This window comes from Dysidea avara, chromosome 7 (assembly GCF_963678975.1).
Source record: "Dysidea avara chromosome 7, odDysAvar1.4, whole genome shotgun sequence".
NCBI classification, from domain to species: domain Eukaryota; kingdom Metazoa; phylum Porifera; class Demospongiae; order Dictyoceratida; family Dysideidae; genus Dysidea; species Dysidea avara.
This window is the reverse complement of record NC_089278.1, coordinates 20,504,936-20,522,379: the sequence shown is the minus strand read 5'-3', so window position 1 is coordinate 20,522,379 and position 17,444 is coordinate 20,504,936. Positions and strand designations below refer to the sequence as shown.

General features: G+C 37.2%; 1 protein-coding gene across 2 annotated transcripts in view; it reads left to right on the top strand.

Moving 5' to 3' along the window:
- Nucleotides 1-17,444, top strand: part of LOC136260207 (putative leucine-rich repeat-containing protein DDB_G0290503) — a 70,152-nt gene that overhangs the window by 35,837 nt on the left and 16,871 nt on the right. Inside the window, exons 12-22 of one of the 2 annotated variants that reach the window (XM_066053844.1) lie at nt 1,062-1,196; nt 2,987-3,133; nt 5,931-6,158; nt 9,060-9,233; nt 10,717-11,064; nt 11,949-12,719; nt 12,889-12,954; nt 14,837-14,962; nt 16,033-16,116; nt 16,182-16,256; nt 16,970-17,137. In XM_066053844.1, coding sequence (XP_065909916.1) covers nt 1,062-1,196; nt 2,987-3,133; nt 5,931-6,158; nt 9,060-9,233; nt 10,717-11,064; nt 11,949-12,719; nt 12,889-12,954; nt 14,837-14,962; nt 16,033-16,116; nt 16,182-16,256; nt 16,970-17,137 — 2,322 coding nt within the window. The remainder of the gene's footprint in view (nt 1-1,061; nt 1,197-2,986; nt 3,134-5,930; nt 6,159-9,059; nt 9,234-10,716; nt 11,065-11,948; nt 12,720-12,888; nt 12,955-14,836; nt 14,963-16,032; nt 16,117-16,181; nt 16,257-16,969; nt 17,138-17,444) is intronic. The other variant, XM_066053845.1, reaches the window with a different exon arrangement.

The following is a 17,444-nucleotide window of genomic DNA, read 5'->3' as shown; positions in this document are numbered from 1 at the left end:
ATAGTATAACTATCAGAATGTTGTTAACATTCATTTGAGCTCCACACAAACCCTCTTTCCAATGATAATTTGATAGTTTGTATTGTACCACCCAAGGTTAGAAAAACTCTCTATAGATGAACATGGACAGACTGTAGATGTTATTAACATGTCATTAGTAGTCTCCACCAATACGTTCTTTGGTATTGTACAGTATGGAATGTTGGATCCTATAGTAAGTAGTCTGACATGTAAGAAAGCACTAAGGTAAAACACTTTTACAGGTTTTTGCAATTGAAGTCGGCGACTTTGCAATTGAATCTGTTCCGTTTGCAATTGAGTTCGTCGCTTTTGCAATTGAATTAGTCCCGTTTGCAATTGAATTCATCGATTTTGCAACTGAATTCATCCCATTTGCAATTGAATTCTTCGCTTTTGCTTTTACAATAGAATTCGTTGATTTTGCAGTTAAATTCATCTGTAACAAGAATGGCAGCTGGAGAAAACATGAATGCATGGTGTAGCTGCTGCTACAAGAACTTGTTCAAATACAACAGTAGTAAACAACTCTTTATAAGGCAATAATTCTTCCTCTACAGCCTATCCAGCAACATTCCAAACTACTACGATATTCGCGATGGGTGTGGTCACTCGTGATGGGTGTGGTCACTTGCAAGCAAGCTAATTAACTTGCCAGACAGCTATCAGCTTCGCGTACTACCAGCTCCAATTACCTTCTAGTGTCTCAAGTGTAACTCTCCATGGCGTAAATAATTAATCTCTTAAGGAACGGTTGGTTTCTTGGAGCCATTTTGTTTATGCCGAATTGTAATGCAAACACGACAAATTCTATTGCAAAACTGACGAATTCAATTACAAACAGGACAAATTCAATCGCAAAAGTGACGAATTTAATTGCAAAAACCTGTAACATCCATACAGATAGGTCTTTACAGTGTGTAGCAGAAGTAAGAAAAGGCAAAGGCTTGGGTAATTGCATGCAAACAGTCTATATGTACTGTAGATTAGCCTTCTAAAGACTGAAAGGAAAATATTTATCAACATGATTGTTTTACCCACAGCCTAACACTGAAGATAAAAGCGATGCAAAACAACTAGAAGAGAAGCTAAGAGAAAGAGAAGAACAGATAAAGCAAATGGAAGCTACTTTGAAGGAGATGACAGCCAAACATGAAGAAACAGCGCAGCAAATGAATGTATGTATATGCTTAGTTGTGCTGCATCCTCTCCAGTACTCAATTGTGCATGATGCTGTAGCTTGGTGTACTGATAAAGTATAAGGACTGGGACTATACGTATATTGTACTGTATTTGTGTTACTTCATCCTTAAAATTTGACGTCAGCCAAAGAAGATGGGCTACTTTCATATTTTGTACATACTTACATTGTACACCCAGTGTATAGTATGTAATGCTATATTATATGTGACCGTCTCAGCAAAAATCTGACTTGTTTGCATACCTTCCGAATTTTTTTCTATTTTCTCAGCATTTTCTGTAGGAATGGATCACCAAAGTTTCAGCCTTCTGTGGTGAGTAGTTTTGGAATCATAGCACTAGACAGTAGAAAGAGCAAAATGTTTGATTTGTACAGCGACTATACTGAAAACAAACTACTTGGCTGATTTGCTAATCCATGGTGAACATTGTAAGCCAAATTCCAACATAGTAGACTAATGCAAATGGAAATTATGACTGTGAATGTAAGCGCCTGCAAGGTATAGTGTTAGCCCTGTAGTCACGTACGCATACCCCCCCTCCAAAAAAAAGAAATGCTGCCACCAAAAGACATCATAGAAATCTCTTGTATGACAAAAAAGAACCTTTATGTAAAAGCTACAGCATTTCTAATGCCTAATCTAAAATCAAGAAAATCCTACAACAAGGTTGGATATTGAATTTTAAATCACCCAAACCCTGTTTTTGGTCCTGCTTTCCTGACCACAGTTGCAAGGCTAAAGGATAAATGACACAATGTGCTGCCACCACTTTACACCACAATATTTAACTCACATGTGACATGCACCATTTGAGGTTCCAAAGAGTTTCTGTTCTCTGCACCTTGCTTTTGTTTAATCTTTAATCATGCTGGTCATTGTAACGAAACCATTAATTTTCCATATTGACACTTTCCTAATAAAGCATATTTATTTGCAACATAACTATTTGAACACTTGTGATACTGAAAGACACATTGGGCAACCAGTAGCTGTAGCTGCACAATAGGTTTGACCACACCTCTTAATGATCTAGATGGACTAGTTCAAGAGGGGGCTCCCCTGCCTACAGGCCTGCACTGTCAATTCAACTGTAGAGATAAGTACATCTAATCTAAATTATTTTCAAAAACATCTATGCATATTTGTAATACATGCGAGACATGCTAAGCACATGCACATCACCTAGCTAGTAACAGTCACATACCGAGGCTACACCTCTTAATGGCCTGATTCTTTTGAACATGGTGACCACACCCCTTAATGATCTAGTGGTACTTATCATGATTAATCTCAGTGACCACACCTCCTTATTGAAATCATTGTTTGCTTAAAATGTGCCCACACCCCTCTCACTTGATCTTGACATACTGTAATAAAGCAGTCACCTAATACAACAGTCATGTATGATATTCTAATAGAACAGTCACACATATATTTGAACAGCAAAAAACTAAAACTAAAAAAACGAACAGAAATATATCAGCAAAAAAACTAAAACTAAAAATTAAAAGAGTAGGGATAAAAAGTAGTAGTATTATAACATAGCTTGGTATTAAAATTCCCTACTTTGGCTGAACAGGTATGACATGCCATTGTAAGGATTTTCCCACCGAGCTATGTTGTACTACCATCATTCATCTTTTGTCACTACTCTTTATTGCTTGAAACCCTGCTTCAATAATTACACTTACACCAATTTTGATTATACATGACTCTGCATGATAACATCCCAACATGTGTACAAATAATTGTCTCCATTTCCATAGACTGGTAACAAAGAGAGAGAGGACAGGATAGCAGAGTTAGAGGAGTTCATTAATGATCAGGTCACTGAGTTGGACAAAATGGAAGCAGCGTTGAAGCAAACTGTAGCTAATAAGGAAACTCTGGAGAAGGATTTGAAGGAGTTAAATGTACGATATGTAGATATGTACAGTATATTTGTATTTGCACAAGTACAGTATATGCATCCAATTTATCCATGCCAAAAAAGCCAAGGTTAAAAAGTTGTGAAATCAGTCAAAACAATGGCTGCAATGTTGTAAATGTCATGTCTACACTTAAAATCAACATCACTGCAGTCATCTACCAGTTGCCACTTTTAATTGCATATCCGGCTTTTATTCAAGAATTTAAACTTTTTTAACTGAAAGATTTTGTACTTTTTTTCTGTTCTGGGTGATTGTTTTATTAGAGTAGTTTGATACACACTTGTTACACATATTACTGTATTTCCTCGTATAAAAGCTGCATTCGATTATAAGCCGGGGAGTTTCCAGCTCCTTTGGAAAATAAACGCCTGGTCTCAAATAGAGGCCTGGATTATTACTTGAGTCTTCTGTTAATGGCTTTAATTGTTTCCCTTGTTGCTGCTGCTTCTTCATTCTTTAGTTTAGAGCCTTCTGAGAGTTGAAGGTACTATGAGTAATCACGTGAGTAGTCAGGACGAGTCCTAGTGCATGCAGATATGTATGATACAACTATTTTCCAATCATTTTAAGCCTTGCCCTACACTTGTTTACACACTGTATCACTGTTTTCTATGCTTACCATTACAATAATCCCATCCTACCACCACCCGAATTTGATTAAATGCTGGACATTGGTCAGATCAATCCAAAATAAACGCCCAGTCTCAAATATAGGCCCTATTCGTTTACAGGCCCGGTCAAAAATGCTGGGAAGTAAAAGCCCAGGCTTTTATACGAGGAAATACAGTACTAATTTTACTTTACAATTTTGATAAGACACTTATTTTCTTTCAACCAGAAAAGGTTTGAGCTATGAGGGTCTGCAAACTGATTTTTTCTACCTGTGTAAATGGAACTAAATGTAGGTGTGGCAAACACTTACAATTTTTGGAACTTGCTTTTACCTTGGCAGTATGTTATCCCATCATAACATAGTTCACACAAATACAAGCACTGTGCTATATTCCTTGTACCTTCCGAATTTAAAGCATGCGTAGTTTTTCTGAGGGGTACTAAACAATAAAATAAGGAGATTACATAATTATAAAAGGTGCAAAAAGGTAGGATGAACTTTGAAGGCATGTATCTGGGATATGGCTGCATCTATCGATACGGCTCAAATTTGGAGTAGATGGTACGGTATACCGCTCAAATGTAATGTCACACTTGCTCACATCGCTCAATTGCGAGTGATTAAAAAACTCGTTAATTAAAGGGCATGGCACCTGTTTCCTTCACGAGCATTCATCCTGTTTTGTATGGGATGAATACTCGCGAAGGAAACGGGTGCCACACCCTTTAATTAGTGAGTTTTTTTTAATCACTCGCAATCGAGCAAGTGCGATGTTACATTTGAATAGTACCGTATCTTACCACAAGGGAGTTTTCATTGTAAATGATATTCTGTTTCTGTTTTTAATGTGACCAAGCTATGAATGTGTGGGGAAACAAATTTTGTTGGTTCCTATACAATGCAAACTTGCCTGTCATATACCTACTGTGGTTTTCAGTGGCTACACTGCGCTACAAGTGTAAGGAAAGTTTTATATTTGAGTAAGGATCATAGAAATAAGAAGCAATGAAACAAGGGAGGTCATCTACACTTGCAGTTGTACTAGTGAACATTTATGTACTTCAGTCAGTTATAGCAGGCCTGTCAATAATAGTTGACCTCACTTGTTTCAGTGGTTCTTATTTGTATTCAAATATAAAATTTCTATTTTTTTCCTTACACTTGTTTGTTTACTTTTTTGTTAACGTAATTCATGTGATGGTAAACCAACACATACCACATCAAAGGAAAGAATTCTGCCAGTCAGACATTTAAAACATTAATTGAGTGGCTTAATGCACATCCTGATTACTCGAAAGTGATGTGGTCATTCCGCTTTGTTTCAGCTTTGTTCCACTGTTTGCACAGCATTACAAATGAATAATAGTTTGAGAAATGCCTTTGTAATCAATCCAGTCACTATGGATGGTATGACTAATGAGAAGTGAAGTGGCCATTTTGTTTCATTTTCAGGTGTGTTCTACCTGTTATACAACATTACAAACAAAGGACAGAACTAGAAGTGCTTCAACATCTAGTCACTATGGAAGTTATCCAGATAATTCTTGTGATAGCCAGCTCCACTGGAGCCATCACACATTACCATGGATCAACACCTACGTGGTAGTGGATGAAGTATTCGCTGTAGCTGCTGTAGTTGGCAAAAAGGCACATCTTGGGCTGAAGAAACATTGAGGAGTGGAAGAAGCATAATTAGTTAAGTCTAGTTAGAAGCATCATTTAATCAGCTACGTAGTTAGTCAGTCAGTCAGTTAGTTAGCAGAACATATAATTTTTTTAAAAACATTTCCACAGATATTTGTTTAAAGGATTTGGGATCACACTGCAGGTATTTTTTGGTTTGATTTTATGTCTAACCAACCCTGACAAGCTGGTGTGTAGAAACAGGAGCTTATAAATACCGAAGGCACGAATGAGCTTCTGGTAGGGTGCTAGTTTTTAAGTGACCATCACGATCCTTACTACAGTATACAGTAGATAGTATGTCTTGATCAATACTTGTTACATTCACCAGTATTTAAGCATGTTTTTAAAATAACACTGCTTGCTCATTTAGCCAACTATACGCTCTGATCAGTTACTCTTATAGTTTGTAAATGTCTCAGTATGTATGTGTTATGCAGATTCATGATTGTGTGGTCTACTACAACGTGTTTGTGTGTTTAGGAGGCAATGAACAGGAAGCATTCACAAGCGGATTCTATACAAAGTATTTGTGATGAAAAAGATGACAAGATTAAACACCTAGAGGCTGGTGTACAAAAAATTTTACAAGAAAAGGGAGAAATGTCTGAGATTATCGCTCAAACACAAGAAGAATTAACAACAACTAAGCAACAGTTGACATCATGCCAGGGGACTGTTGGGAAACTGAGTGATATAAAGGCCAAACAAGTAAATTTAATTCCTGTCTTTTGTAATACTAAAAGATCTGTAGAAGTGTGATTCAAGATAGTGCTATATTTTGGGTGTTGGATTTTCTTGCCGTAATTGTTTAGAGATCAACTGACAGAGAATCAGCATAGGGATCATAGAATTAAAAAAAAATAGTGAAACAAGGAAGACCACACAACTACACCTGCAGTCATACACATTTTATCCCTACTTGGGTGGTATAGCAAATGTACAGCCTTCCCCTATTGATTGTCTGATTATGGTTTGCAAATAGACTGAAATACTCTAATACGACAGTCAGTTGTTCTAATAGGACAGTCATTGTGTAAAGTTGTCCTCAGAATTGATCTCAGAAGGCTAAATTTTCCTGTGAGAGCATGCCCCCAGACCCCCTAGAGAGATCATGCTGAGTGTACCTTGCACACTGCTGTACCTAGAGCCCCGGGTAGGTAAAAACTGGGGACCAGGGGACCGGGTACCTGCGGAAATCCAACTCTTCTTGGAATTTTATACACTTCACAGTATTCTATACTTGTACTAGGTACCTCTGCAAGTAGTCTTGCATGGCCATTCCACTTTTTTCCCCTCATGGTGTCTTGCACGATGTTTACACCAATTAGAATTTATAAGCACCTCTGAAAAAGTGTCTGAAGCTGACTGCATGTATAGGCCACTGCCTGCTGCACAGTAAGCATACTAGTCTATTATGCCACCTAGCTACTAGAGTAGTTTAGGAAGATTGTGCAAATGCACCATGATGTATGTATGAAGAGCTGCTGGAACTTGCTTAGCTTGGCTTAGCTAGTAATTGTTCGCCTGTTGCACAATGAGCATGCTAGTCTATTATGTCACCTAGCTATTAAAGTTTAGAAACATTGGGCAAACAAATATTCTGGGGAAATAGCGAGTGATCTATAGTTAATGCAGTCAGCTTCAGACACTTTTTCAGAGGCGCTTATAATTTCTAATTGGTGTAAACATCGTGCAAAACGCCACAAGGGGGGAAAAGTGGATTGGCCATGCAAGACTGCTTGCAGAGGTACCTAGTACAAGTATAGAATACTGTGAAGTGTATAAAATTCTAAGAGGAGTTGGATTTCCGTGGTCCTTGGTCCACGGGTCCACTGTTTTTACCTACCCTAGAGCCCCCTATCTTAAAATATCTTGCTACAACAATAATTCAAAGCATGTGTTGCAATAACTATTGCTGTAAACAATGATGATAGTGGCTAGTTTGGTGCCACCTATAAAGACTTCCTGTGGGAATTCTGAGCAACACAATTAAGTGGGAGCATCAATGTGTGTGAGTATTGTGAAGTATACACTATCATATATAATGGATTTAGTATCAATCGTAATACTAAAATGGCAGTATTATTGATTCAGCCCTAATCAATACTGTAATTTCTTTTGTGAAGAATCACTGCTTGCAGTTGAGAAATGTCTTTTGCCAATCCAAAGAAAGATTGGTCTTCTTCAATCAATGGCTATGGCTTGCTCTATCCAGGAAACATTGACAGGTGGTGTGATTCACATATGGCTTCTGTAATACCCATGCTTACTGATTCAGCACTGTGATTCTGGACATCTTTCACAGTTTGCTTGAGCAATCATCACACTCCTTGGGGCAGAGCGTTGTGGATTATTCACTAATACAGTACAGTAGCACTGAAAAGTAGAAGCCATGAAAGTTTGTACCTTTTGCCAAAAAAAAGAAAAGAAATAGTAACCAGAAACCAGCCTTGCAATACCTTGATGGTACGTTTAACAATTGTCGCTATGAAATTTTATTTTGTGGAATTTTTTGCGGACTGACTGATTAGCTAACTAATTGTCTGATGCCTTCATGCAAGTGGAACTTGATAACAGCTAAGGGCATGATTTTTTCACTGCTAGATGTTGCTTAAGTTCAGTGGGTGTCTTGTGACATACCGCAGTACATACAACGTACACGTCATGAACTTTCTTTTGCCCTCCTTTGTGTCCCGTTTCGTTTTGCCAACAGCACAAGGTGTTGATTTGTGGTAGATGGCTTCCCTGTGGTTGACCAGTGTTTATAATGATAATAGTCCATATTTTTGTAGTGATTGGATTGATTGCAGAGGTGCTTCTTGTACTGTTTTTCATTTGTAACACTGTGTAACAGGTGGACCATAGCTGAAGGCAAACATAATGGCCACTTCACTTTAAATAATTAATGGTGGGTGCAGACAAAAAAAATTATAGAACCATTCTTTCTTTTGATACATTTTGTGTAAGTTCACCAGCCATAATTATGTTTATACAAAAAAGTAAACAAACAAGTAGAAGGAAGCATTAGGAATTTTAAAATTGATTAGTGATCATAGAAATAGAAGCTAATGAAGCTAGTCTACTAGTATATCTGCAGGTGTAGGTGACTTTCCTTGTTTCATTAATTTTTATTTCTATATTCCCTAATTGAGCTTAAAATTTTCCTTTACCTAGGCACACTTGTGATGATCCCCCTCGTAGCTACTGTCATCTTTAGTTTCACTACTTTATTGCTGCTGGATGCCTCCTTGCTGAAATACGATGCATGTTACATGCAATGTACTTTGCCTTACATGACCTCTTAAACATTCGTGTTTGTCAATCTATTGTACATGACATGTTTCATGTAACATACATGGAATTGGGACACTTTCAGCATGTTACATGACTGACATGATTCCCAACATGCATGTTCCCTGTACCATGAGTGTCAACATGTAGGCAATAGTCAAAAGCTGACATGCATGGTGTATTCATGTTACATGCTTACTTCTGTCTCTACTGGTTACTGCCATTTAAATTAATAATTTTTTTATTGCACTAGTGTAAATGGTGCATACATATGTGACACTTGTGTACTGTACAATTCGTATTTGTGTTTAATCTTAGGAAAAGGGTATATCTCCCAGCCATGATGTTAGCACTCTACAACAAACAGTCAAGAGGTTGACAACAGAAAATGCAGAGCTACACAAACAAATGGAATCACTGAACAGGCGTAATGCTAGTTTCCGAGAGTCTACTAATTCATTGAGAATAATGTTGCAAAAGCAAGAAGGAAAGGTGTGTAATGTGATGTTACAAGCATATGCATATACATGCTTAGGTAAACACAAGTGTTTACTATTAGTAGTGGCTAATACATGTGTATATAAACATTACTCTTTATTTTAAAGCACTCCAACCCATCTGATTTTACTTGCTATAGTGAAGGCAGAAATCTATACATTCATAAGTGCTGGACGTAAAGCCTAAAACTGAAGTAATAAACACCTACTACAACTCATAGAGATAACCAGCATTGAAATTGGGTCAGGTCAACACAGGTCACACTTTGTCTTGGTCATCCGGATCTGACCCGCTTTTCAAATTATGCTGGTCTAACCCAGATTGGATCATGTGTGAAATGAATTAATTAGTTTGATGATGTGGAAGTGTATTAATGACTCATAGTCTAGCAGCCCAGTTTCTTTTGTTAGCCATGCCCAGTTACCAGGATTAATGTCTGTAGGCATATGTGTAGCTATGTCCATTTGTCAGTAGCATTCGTCAGTAGCATTCATGCACGAATCCATGTCTGTTGCTGCCTGCAGGCTTATGTGGAGCCACCCCCACTAATGTCAAAAATGTGTTATATGACTTGTAGGCACTGACAATGCTAATTTATCAATGCAATGTATTGAAGTGCCACACCCACTTACAGGAAATGTGTCTTGTTGTCAGTGAACTTATGCGGAACCACGCACACTGACTGATCGTTAAGCTGCTGTTTAGTTTCCACATAGCTACCTGTGTAGCTCTTGGCACATGCCTTTTAATCAATCTGGGTTACAACCCATGATGGCTATCCAGGTTGGCGGGTTATCCAGGTCAGTAGTAGTAATCCAGTTTCAATGCTGGTGTGTATAGCAAGGTGAAGAGCATTGATTACAATCTAATGTGTGCATCTAACATTATTGATATTAACGTAACCCAAGCATATAATAATTACAATATTGGAACGTGCCTTTCACAGGATAAGAAATTTACCATACCCCTACTGTATGTAATAATGAATAGATCAGAAACTAGGCACTAGCTCCCTTTTATCTCAAAATACCAGGTTGTTTTACTCAGCAACATTCCATTGAAATAAAATGACAGCTGTGTTGGTTAGTTAGATCATCTTACCTTTCGTAGTACCTAGTTTTATCACTCTTACTAAGTGTGTTCCTACACTAGCAATAGGCACCTGCAAATTGGTGAAAATATACAAATGCAGTAGTGTATGCACTATAGGATTTGGATGTATTCATGACTTATAAATGTACCAGGTACTTCTACCTTGTTATATGTGCTTTCTATTGCAAATTAGTGCTACATTTAAAAAGGTAAGCTATAGTACCTTTTTACTTGCCACTGGTTATTCGTATGTGCATAGGAAACCACAAACAGGCTTGTGGTTACTTAATAACATATGTAAACTATGTACATTTACTGTGTAGAAATTTAGGGTTTGCCTTGTCATGTCACACTACCAAGGCTACATGATGTTTTTTGTCTGTAGGAGGTATTAACTGAACTAGCTACAAAGAATGTTGAAATTGATAATCTTAACAAACAGATTATGGCACTGCAAAATCAAGTTAGTGAGTTGCAGTCAACTACAGCAAAGGAATCAGAAGTAGTACAACATGTCAGCAATACAGAGTACCAGTCCTCAGTAGAATACCAACATCAAGATAGTGGTCATAGCTCTTCAGTGTTCCATCTTGAGGAGAAGCTGAAAACAATGGAGTCAGAGCTACAGTCTGCTAAGAATACTATGGAAGAAAAAGAGAGAAAATATAAAGAAAAGATACAGTCATTTAAGGACAAAGTGCAACGATTAGAGCATCAAAAGGCAACTTCACAGGTTTGAATATGTGGATGCGTAAACTGCATGCAACACAGTTGAGGCACTTTAATCTTTTGTACATATACTGTGTTATACAACTCAAACTTTGTTCTTGCTTGTGTATAGACAGCATCAGATGCGTAGACACATGGTAGCACAGTAAACCAAGTGCATCCTTAGTGAATGTGCAATTTCTATTGAAGCAAGTTGATGTTTTGCTACTTATAAAATATCAAATGCGTAGTAATTATGCAATGCATATACAATATTTTATGTAATTTCATGTATTTCATAAATTAGATTCATTAATTACTATTTTATTGTTGAAATTTATTACTATTGAACCACAATTGCTACACACAAATAATGCACAAAAGTGTATTCTTCACTGGTAGTTCGCACATCATGTATCTGTTTGCAAATTCTCAAAGCAAAGCCTCAAGGCTGCTCTTCATTTATTACGTGACACGCCCACTTTCAATTGATGGGTTTTCTATTCCTGGTACCTTAACAAGTCAACAATGTAAAATTTTCAGTTGTCAAAATGTCCATGAGCTCATAGGAAGTGTTCTTTACAAAGACCCATTTCCAACCATATTTTGAATCCGCATGAACTACAAACAAGGCACCTCAGAGCAAAAGTTGTTATCCAAAAGTTATTATATAATGTTTATGTGCGTTTTTCAGTTCTGCCATGCTGGCTGCTTTTAGCATACAGACTTATGCTCACATGAGTAAGACAGACATACTACATGGAGCCACACACGAATTTTCAACGTTTTTCAGAGCGCTTGGTACATAGGCCAACTGTAGGTACATATCTGATTAAAGAAATTAACTTTAATTTTAATGTGAATTATTGTGCCATTTTGTCAGTATGTTTTGTCTGCATGCATACACAGGCTGCTGATGCTGCTGAGAATACTGGCAGTGAAGCTATACAATCATTACAAGCTGAAAAGAAGCAGTTAACACAAAAGTACCAATCGCTAAAGCAGAAACTGGACCAATCTAACAAAGGATACCAGGGATTAGAAGAGAAATCCAAAACAATGGAACAAGATAACAAAGAACTACTAATACAGTTAAATGCAGAGCGGGCAAAGGTACGCGAAGTCAAACAACGATCCAGGCATGTTGATGATCTTGAAAATTTGTTACAAGAAAAGCAGAGGGAGATTGTTCAACTCGCCCAGGAGCGAGATTCGGCGAGAACAAAAATCGTTGAAATTCAGAAACAAGGGAGCAGCTCTACTTCAGCAGAAAATGATGCAAAGGCTGTTCAGGATTACCAAAATATGAAATTGCAACACGATAGTGTAGCTATTCAACTCAAACAAAAAGAAAGGGAACTCCAGGCCAAAGAAGTGGACGCTGCTGATCTGCGTGAACAAGTAAACAACTTAGAAAAACAACTTCATAGCATTACTGAAAGAAATATACAAAAGCAACATTCTTATGGTACTGCTCATAGCAAGCAGTCAGAGGTACTACAAGGACAACCCCTAATCACTGTACCTCCAGAGAAGATGACAGTGATGTTAGCACAGAAGGAACAAACTATATCTAGTTTACAGGAGCAAGTAAAGCAGTTGCAAGAACAGTTAAGCTCTTTGCAAAGCTCTAGTAATCCAGAGGTGGGTAGTCCTACTATGGAGCATGTTAGTGGAGAAGTGAGTTATTGTTGTATCAGAGATGTATGTACATTTGTAAAGTCAAAACTCTCTATTATACATGTGACATGTGTATGTATGTATATTAATTAACATGTTTCTAGAGACCCTCAACTTAACTGAAAATTTTAATATCCATTATCTACCTATTCTGATTATCTTACTGCAGGAAGTAGGAGCAAGTGATTCTGATGGGAAACTGAGATCACAAATTGATGGTTCAGGGACTAGCGAGGTGTGTAAAATGCCACTAGCATATTAATTTAAGAATGAAGTAGGGTTCCAATGATAAAAAGTAGTGAAACAAGAAATATGAATGATGGTAGCTATTATATCATACAGTTATTTGGGCCAATGTAGGGATTTCCCAAATAGCTATGTTTTAATAGCTACCATCATTAGAGGTGTACCGATATACCGATACATATCGTAGCGGTGGCCGATATAGACATTTCTACTATATCGGTGGGAGCCGATATTGCTGCTAAAAACCGATACGATATACAACTGAACTATCTTGAGGACACTGTCCAATGATCAAGCCACATTATAACTCTATTATTTAGCTAACAAGGGTGGGAAACAGTAGTTACCTTACTTGTCTAAAAGCAGTACGCTACAGGAAGCCATCTAAGTGTGTGGATACTTACTGTTTTGTTGTCACAGCTTACCAATCATATAACAAACACTCATAGTGGTAGGCCTGGGGAAACAGCAATAAGATGAACCAAGAGAACAGCATAAAACAACCAGCCATCTCTACAAGCCATTAAAATGCGGATTAATCTGGACTAATCTTGGCAGGGGAATGTATTAAAATATTTGTGGGTGCCTTATAGTCTGAGCTATCAATAGAGGCCACACCACCATGGGTAACCAAGCATAGCCAATAATCATAAGACTGTCTTCAGTAGTTTCTTCAGTAGCTAAAATAAAGTTGAACATGACATATGTGATTCCTCAAATATTAATACTACACTTAGTTATATCAGTATATCGGATCGGTATCAGTGTTCAGACTCAGTATATCAGTTTATATTGGATCGGTTCAAAGTTTCCCTATCGGTACACCTCTAACCATCATTTTATCATTGTTTCATTATGCTTTATCACTGGAACTCTACTCCGTTTTTAAATGAAATTTTAGTTTGTTATTATAGCATAGCTATGTTATACATGTGTGGCTGTGACTGCTTATTAGAGTATCTCAGTCTCCTGCTGTCTCAAATGAGCTAAGTAGTAGAGTATGGGATGTAATTTGCCATGTCTACTTTTCTATGGTAAAACCACAGTTGTTTACAGCTAGATCATCAAGGGGTGTGGTAACGAATCGCACTAGTGGTTAGTGCAAGGCACGTGTTCTGATTGTTTAGGACTGTAGTCAGATCAGCGATTGTTTTATACTCAGTTTTATAAGTGGTGCTACACGTATTTACTCCACCTACAGTGGCTTAAACACTTCAAATAGTTTTGTGAAATCTAAATACACTCCTCTAAGGAAAGTGATGATGCAGAAAATTAATACCTCAGTATGGTTTCCTGGCATAAAGAAGAAAACGACTGAGATAAAACGAAATGCAAAGCACAGAAGGCAGATACTTGTAGTTATCAGAAAGACACATGTCACCAGTGAGTTTGTTATTGTGGCGTGAAATTGTGGCCATGCGCTGCTTCATTTGGCCTATAGCCTTGCAGCTGTGGTCAGGCATGCAGTGAGGCAGGCAGATGAAATTATGGGTTTTGACAATTTTTATTTAGGAATTCAATATCTGGCCATCTGTGAGTGTTTTCTTGTTGTTTTTTTTATGTTGGATTAAAAATAGGCTATTCCATAAAGGTGATTTTCGTTGCATGTGATATTTCTATGATAGTTTTTAGATGCAGCATTTTTAGTGGTACCCGTACTAATCAGATTTGTATAGTAGTCAAATACAATGACAGTGATCTATTATTACCAATTCTAGTTATTGTGTGACAATTATTTAAACCATTGACTAGTAAACTATAGAATGTAGTAGCAAAATCCACCTGGTTTTTAACACTAACGTATTGCTAGTATTTCTTAGTCCACTCTTTTAGCAAGATGTCACTTATGTATATGTGTACTATTTTTGTAGATTGTGAAAGATCAGCTACTAAAGCAAATGAACGATGATAAACGAGACCTCACTACTCAACTTAAAATGAAAGAGACTGAATACACCCAACAAGCTCATGAGCAAAATTATCAACAGCAGTTAAATGTAAGGCCCATGTTGTGATCCTGCTTAAGGGCAACTTGAAGCACGCACGATGATAGCATAGACTGCATAGCGCATGAATAATGGTCAGGGTACACATGGTTTATGTCAAAATATGTAAGAAGTTTTATTTCAAAACAAAATAATCTTGCAATATATTTTTCAGCTATGCCATTTTCTGTAATGTGTGGGTACAGATAAGCCCCTCCATGGGCTTACCAATGTGAGGCAAATTATTCATACGTATGATTTTGTAATGCAGAGTTTAATGTTAATGAATTGTAACGAGAAGAAATGTATCTGGAAAAATCCATTGCGTGTATAACAAGTTGACATATGGTGCGTTAACTCCTAATGAGCCTACCTATGAAGCTAACAACTGTATGCTTGAGGCAAACTATTCATACTTAAAGAGTATCCAATTTTTCATTTGTTCTTTTACTGCTTATCAACTGCATGTGTCCACTGTACTGTACACATGTTTGTGCATACCCTTAAACCCACATAATCCAGAAAACTGGATTTAATGCATGCTAAATGGTGAGGCCAAAACTAGCCATGTAAGTAACTTTTCGATAAGGAAACACGCAAACCCTTTACATTACCTTTATAAAACTATCCATAACTCAATGGTAGTTGTTCCTATCACCTTGTAACAAATTCTGTTCGATTTGCCATTAAATTTTCCATCAGGCCATATACAACTCACCTGAGAAAACCCACAATCGAAATCCAACACATGGCTAGAATTTGGAAACATGGAGACGAGACTTGCTGTTGCTCATTAATTGCTTCATATCAAATAAGCCACTGTAGTTACAGTGTTCATTTAACCTTCTCAAAGTAGCCCAGTGAACAAAGAACACACAAAGTGTAGTAAAGTGTTGTTGTAGGCTATAAGAATTAAGTTAATTACCTCACCTAGTGTCGCCATGCGTGCCCATATTGTGTAAACATTTCCCAAAAGTTCTCTACAGGTTTAAGGGTTAAGTTGTATGTACATGCACATTGTAAATTCTTCAGTGTGACTTTACTTTGTAGCTAACTGTGGTATAGAAATTTTGTTTGTGTAGAGTCAAGTGATAACTTTAGAAGCCAAAGTGAAGGAGTTAAGAGATGAGTTGGCTACTGAACAAAAGGCTACAGAAGCTGCAACGGTATGTAGTCCAGCAGTTTAGATTTCTGTGGCAGTGACTAGCATACAATTGTCTTTTGTTCACAGAGTCAGTTAGATGAAACAGTGGGCAAACTACAGCAGTTGCGAAATGAAAAACGTATATTGGATCAGCAAATGACAGTAAGCACTGATTAATTGTTCTCTGTTCAATGCCAGTTCTGTATGGTGGTATTTACATTTGATTGCATCTTTATTTCTACTGAGAACATGCACTATGTATTTTATTTATACTCTGTCCACCCCATCTCTGTATGGCTGAGAATAAACTACACTTTGAACCAATCAAGGCATGCCATGCTACACAGTGTAGGTCCAGCCCTACACCACAGGATGTCTCAAGTTGACTGGGTGCTAATGAACAAATTCCAGGGCATGTACTCAACTCAGGTTAATGGTAATAAATGTCTATCAAACCTAATGACTGGTTTTTTTGCTTGGTGCAATACAATTCACTCTGAAGTATCTACATTGCTGTGCATACAAAGAACTTTGGTAAACCCCAACTTTTTTACTCGTTAGCATGTAACAATTTCTATAGCCAAGAACAAACACCTACTGACTAAAACACAACAGTTATAATATTGCATGGCTGATTAATTGTTTGTTGTTTTCAACTGATTAATTTTTAGTATTGTTTTGGTATAATTCAAGTTGCGCATTGCATGCTTATTTGGTACATGCAATCATGAGTTATTGTTGTGGTTGCATGATGAGCAGCAGTTTGAACAGGAACTGGCTCTAGATCACTAACCCATGTTAACTCACAAGCACATGAGTAATCAGGAATAGTATAACTGGGGTGGTAGTTTATGCTATTTATTTTTATTTTGTAGACTGGTAACAAAGAGAGAGAGGACAGGATAGCAGAGTTAGAGGAGTTCATTAATGATCAGGTCACTGAGTTGGACAAAATGGAGGCAGCGTTGAAGCAAACTGTAGCTAGTAAGGAAAAGGTGGAAGAAGATTACAAGAACCTTGATGTATACTACAAATCGGCAAAAGTGTGTAACACAGTGTGTACTATTTCTCTGTAGCTATTGGTAGAGATTCAACAGTCAAAAATAGGATAGTACTATACATACGTATGTTGTAGTTGTTATGAGTATTATAGTCAATCCCTCCCAAATGTTGCAATTTAATTTCAGTAATCACTTTTTACAGTTAGTTATATACTAATATGGGATCAGTACAATTGGTATTGGCTCTTTAAGATACAGACAAATCGGATATCTAAAAGTTTCTTATCGGTGTATCTCTCCTATATTTTGTTTTGAGAGTTCTCATTACTGTCAGTGTAAACCACAGGTA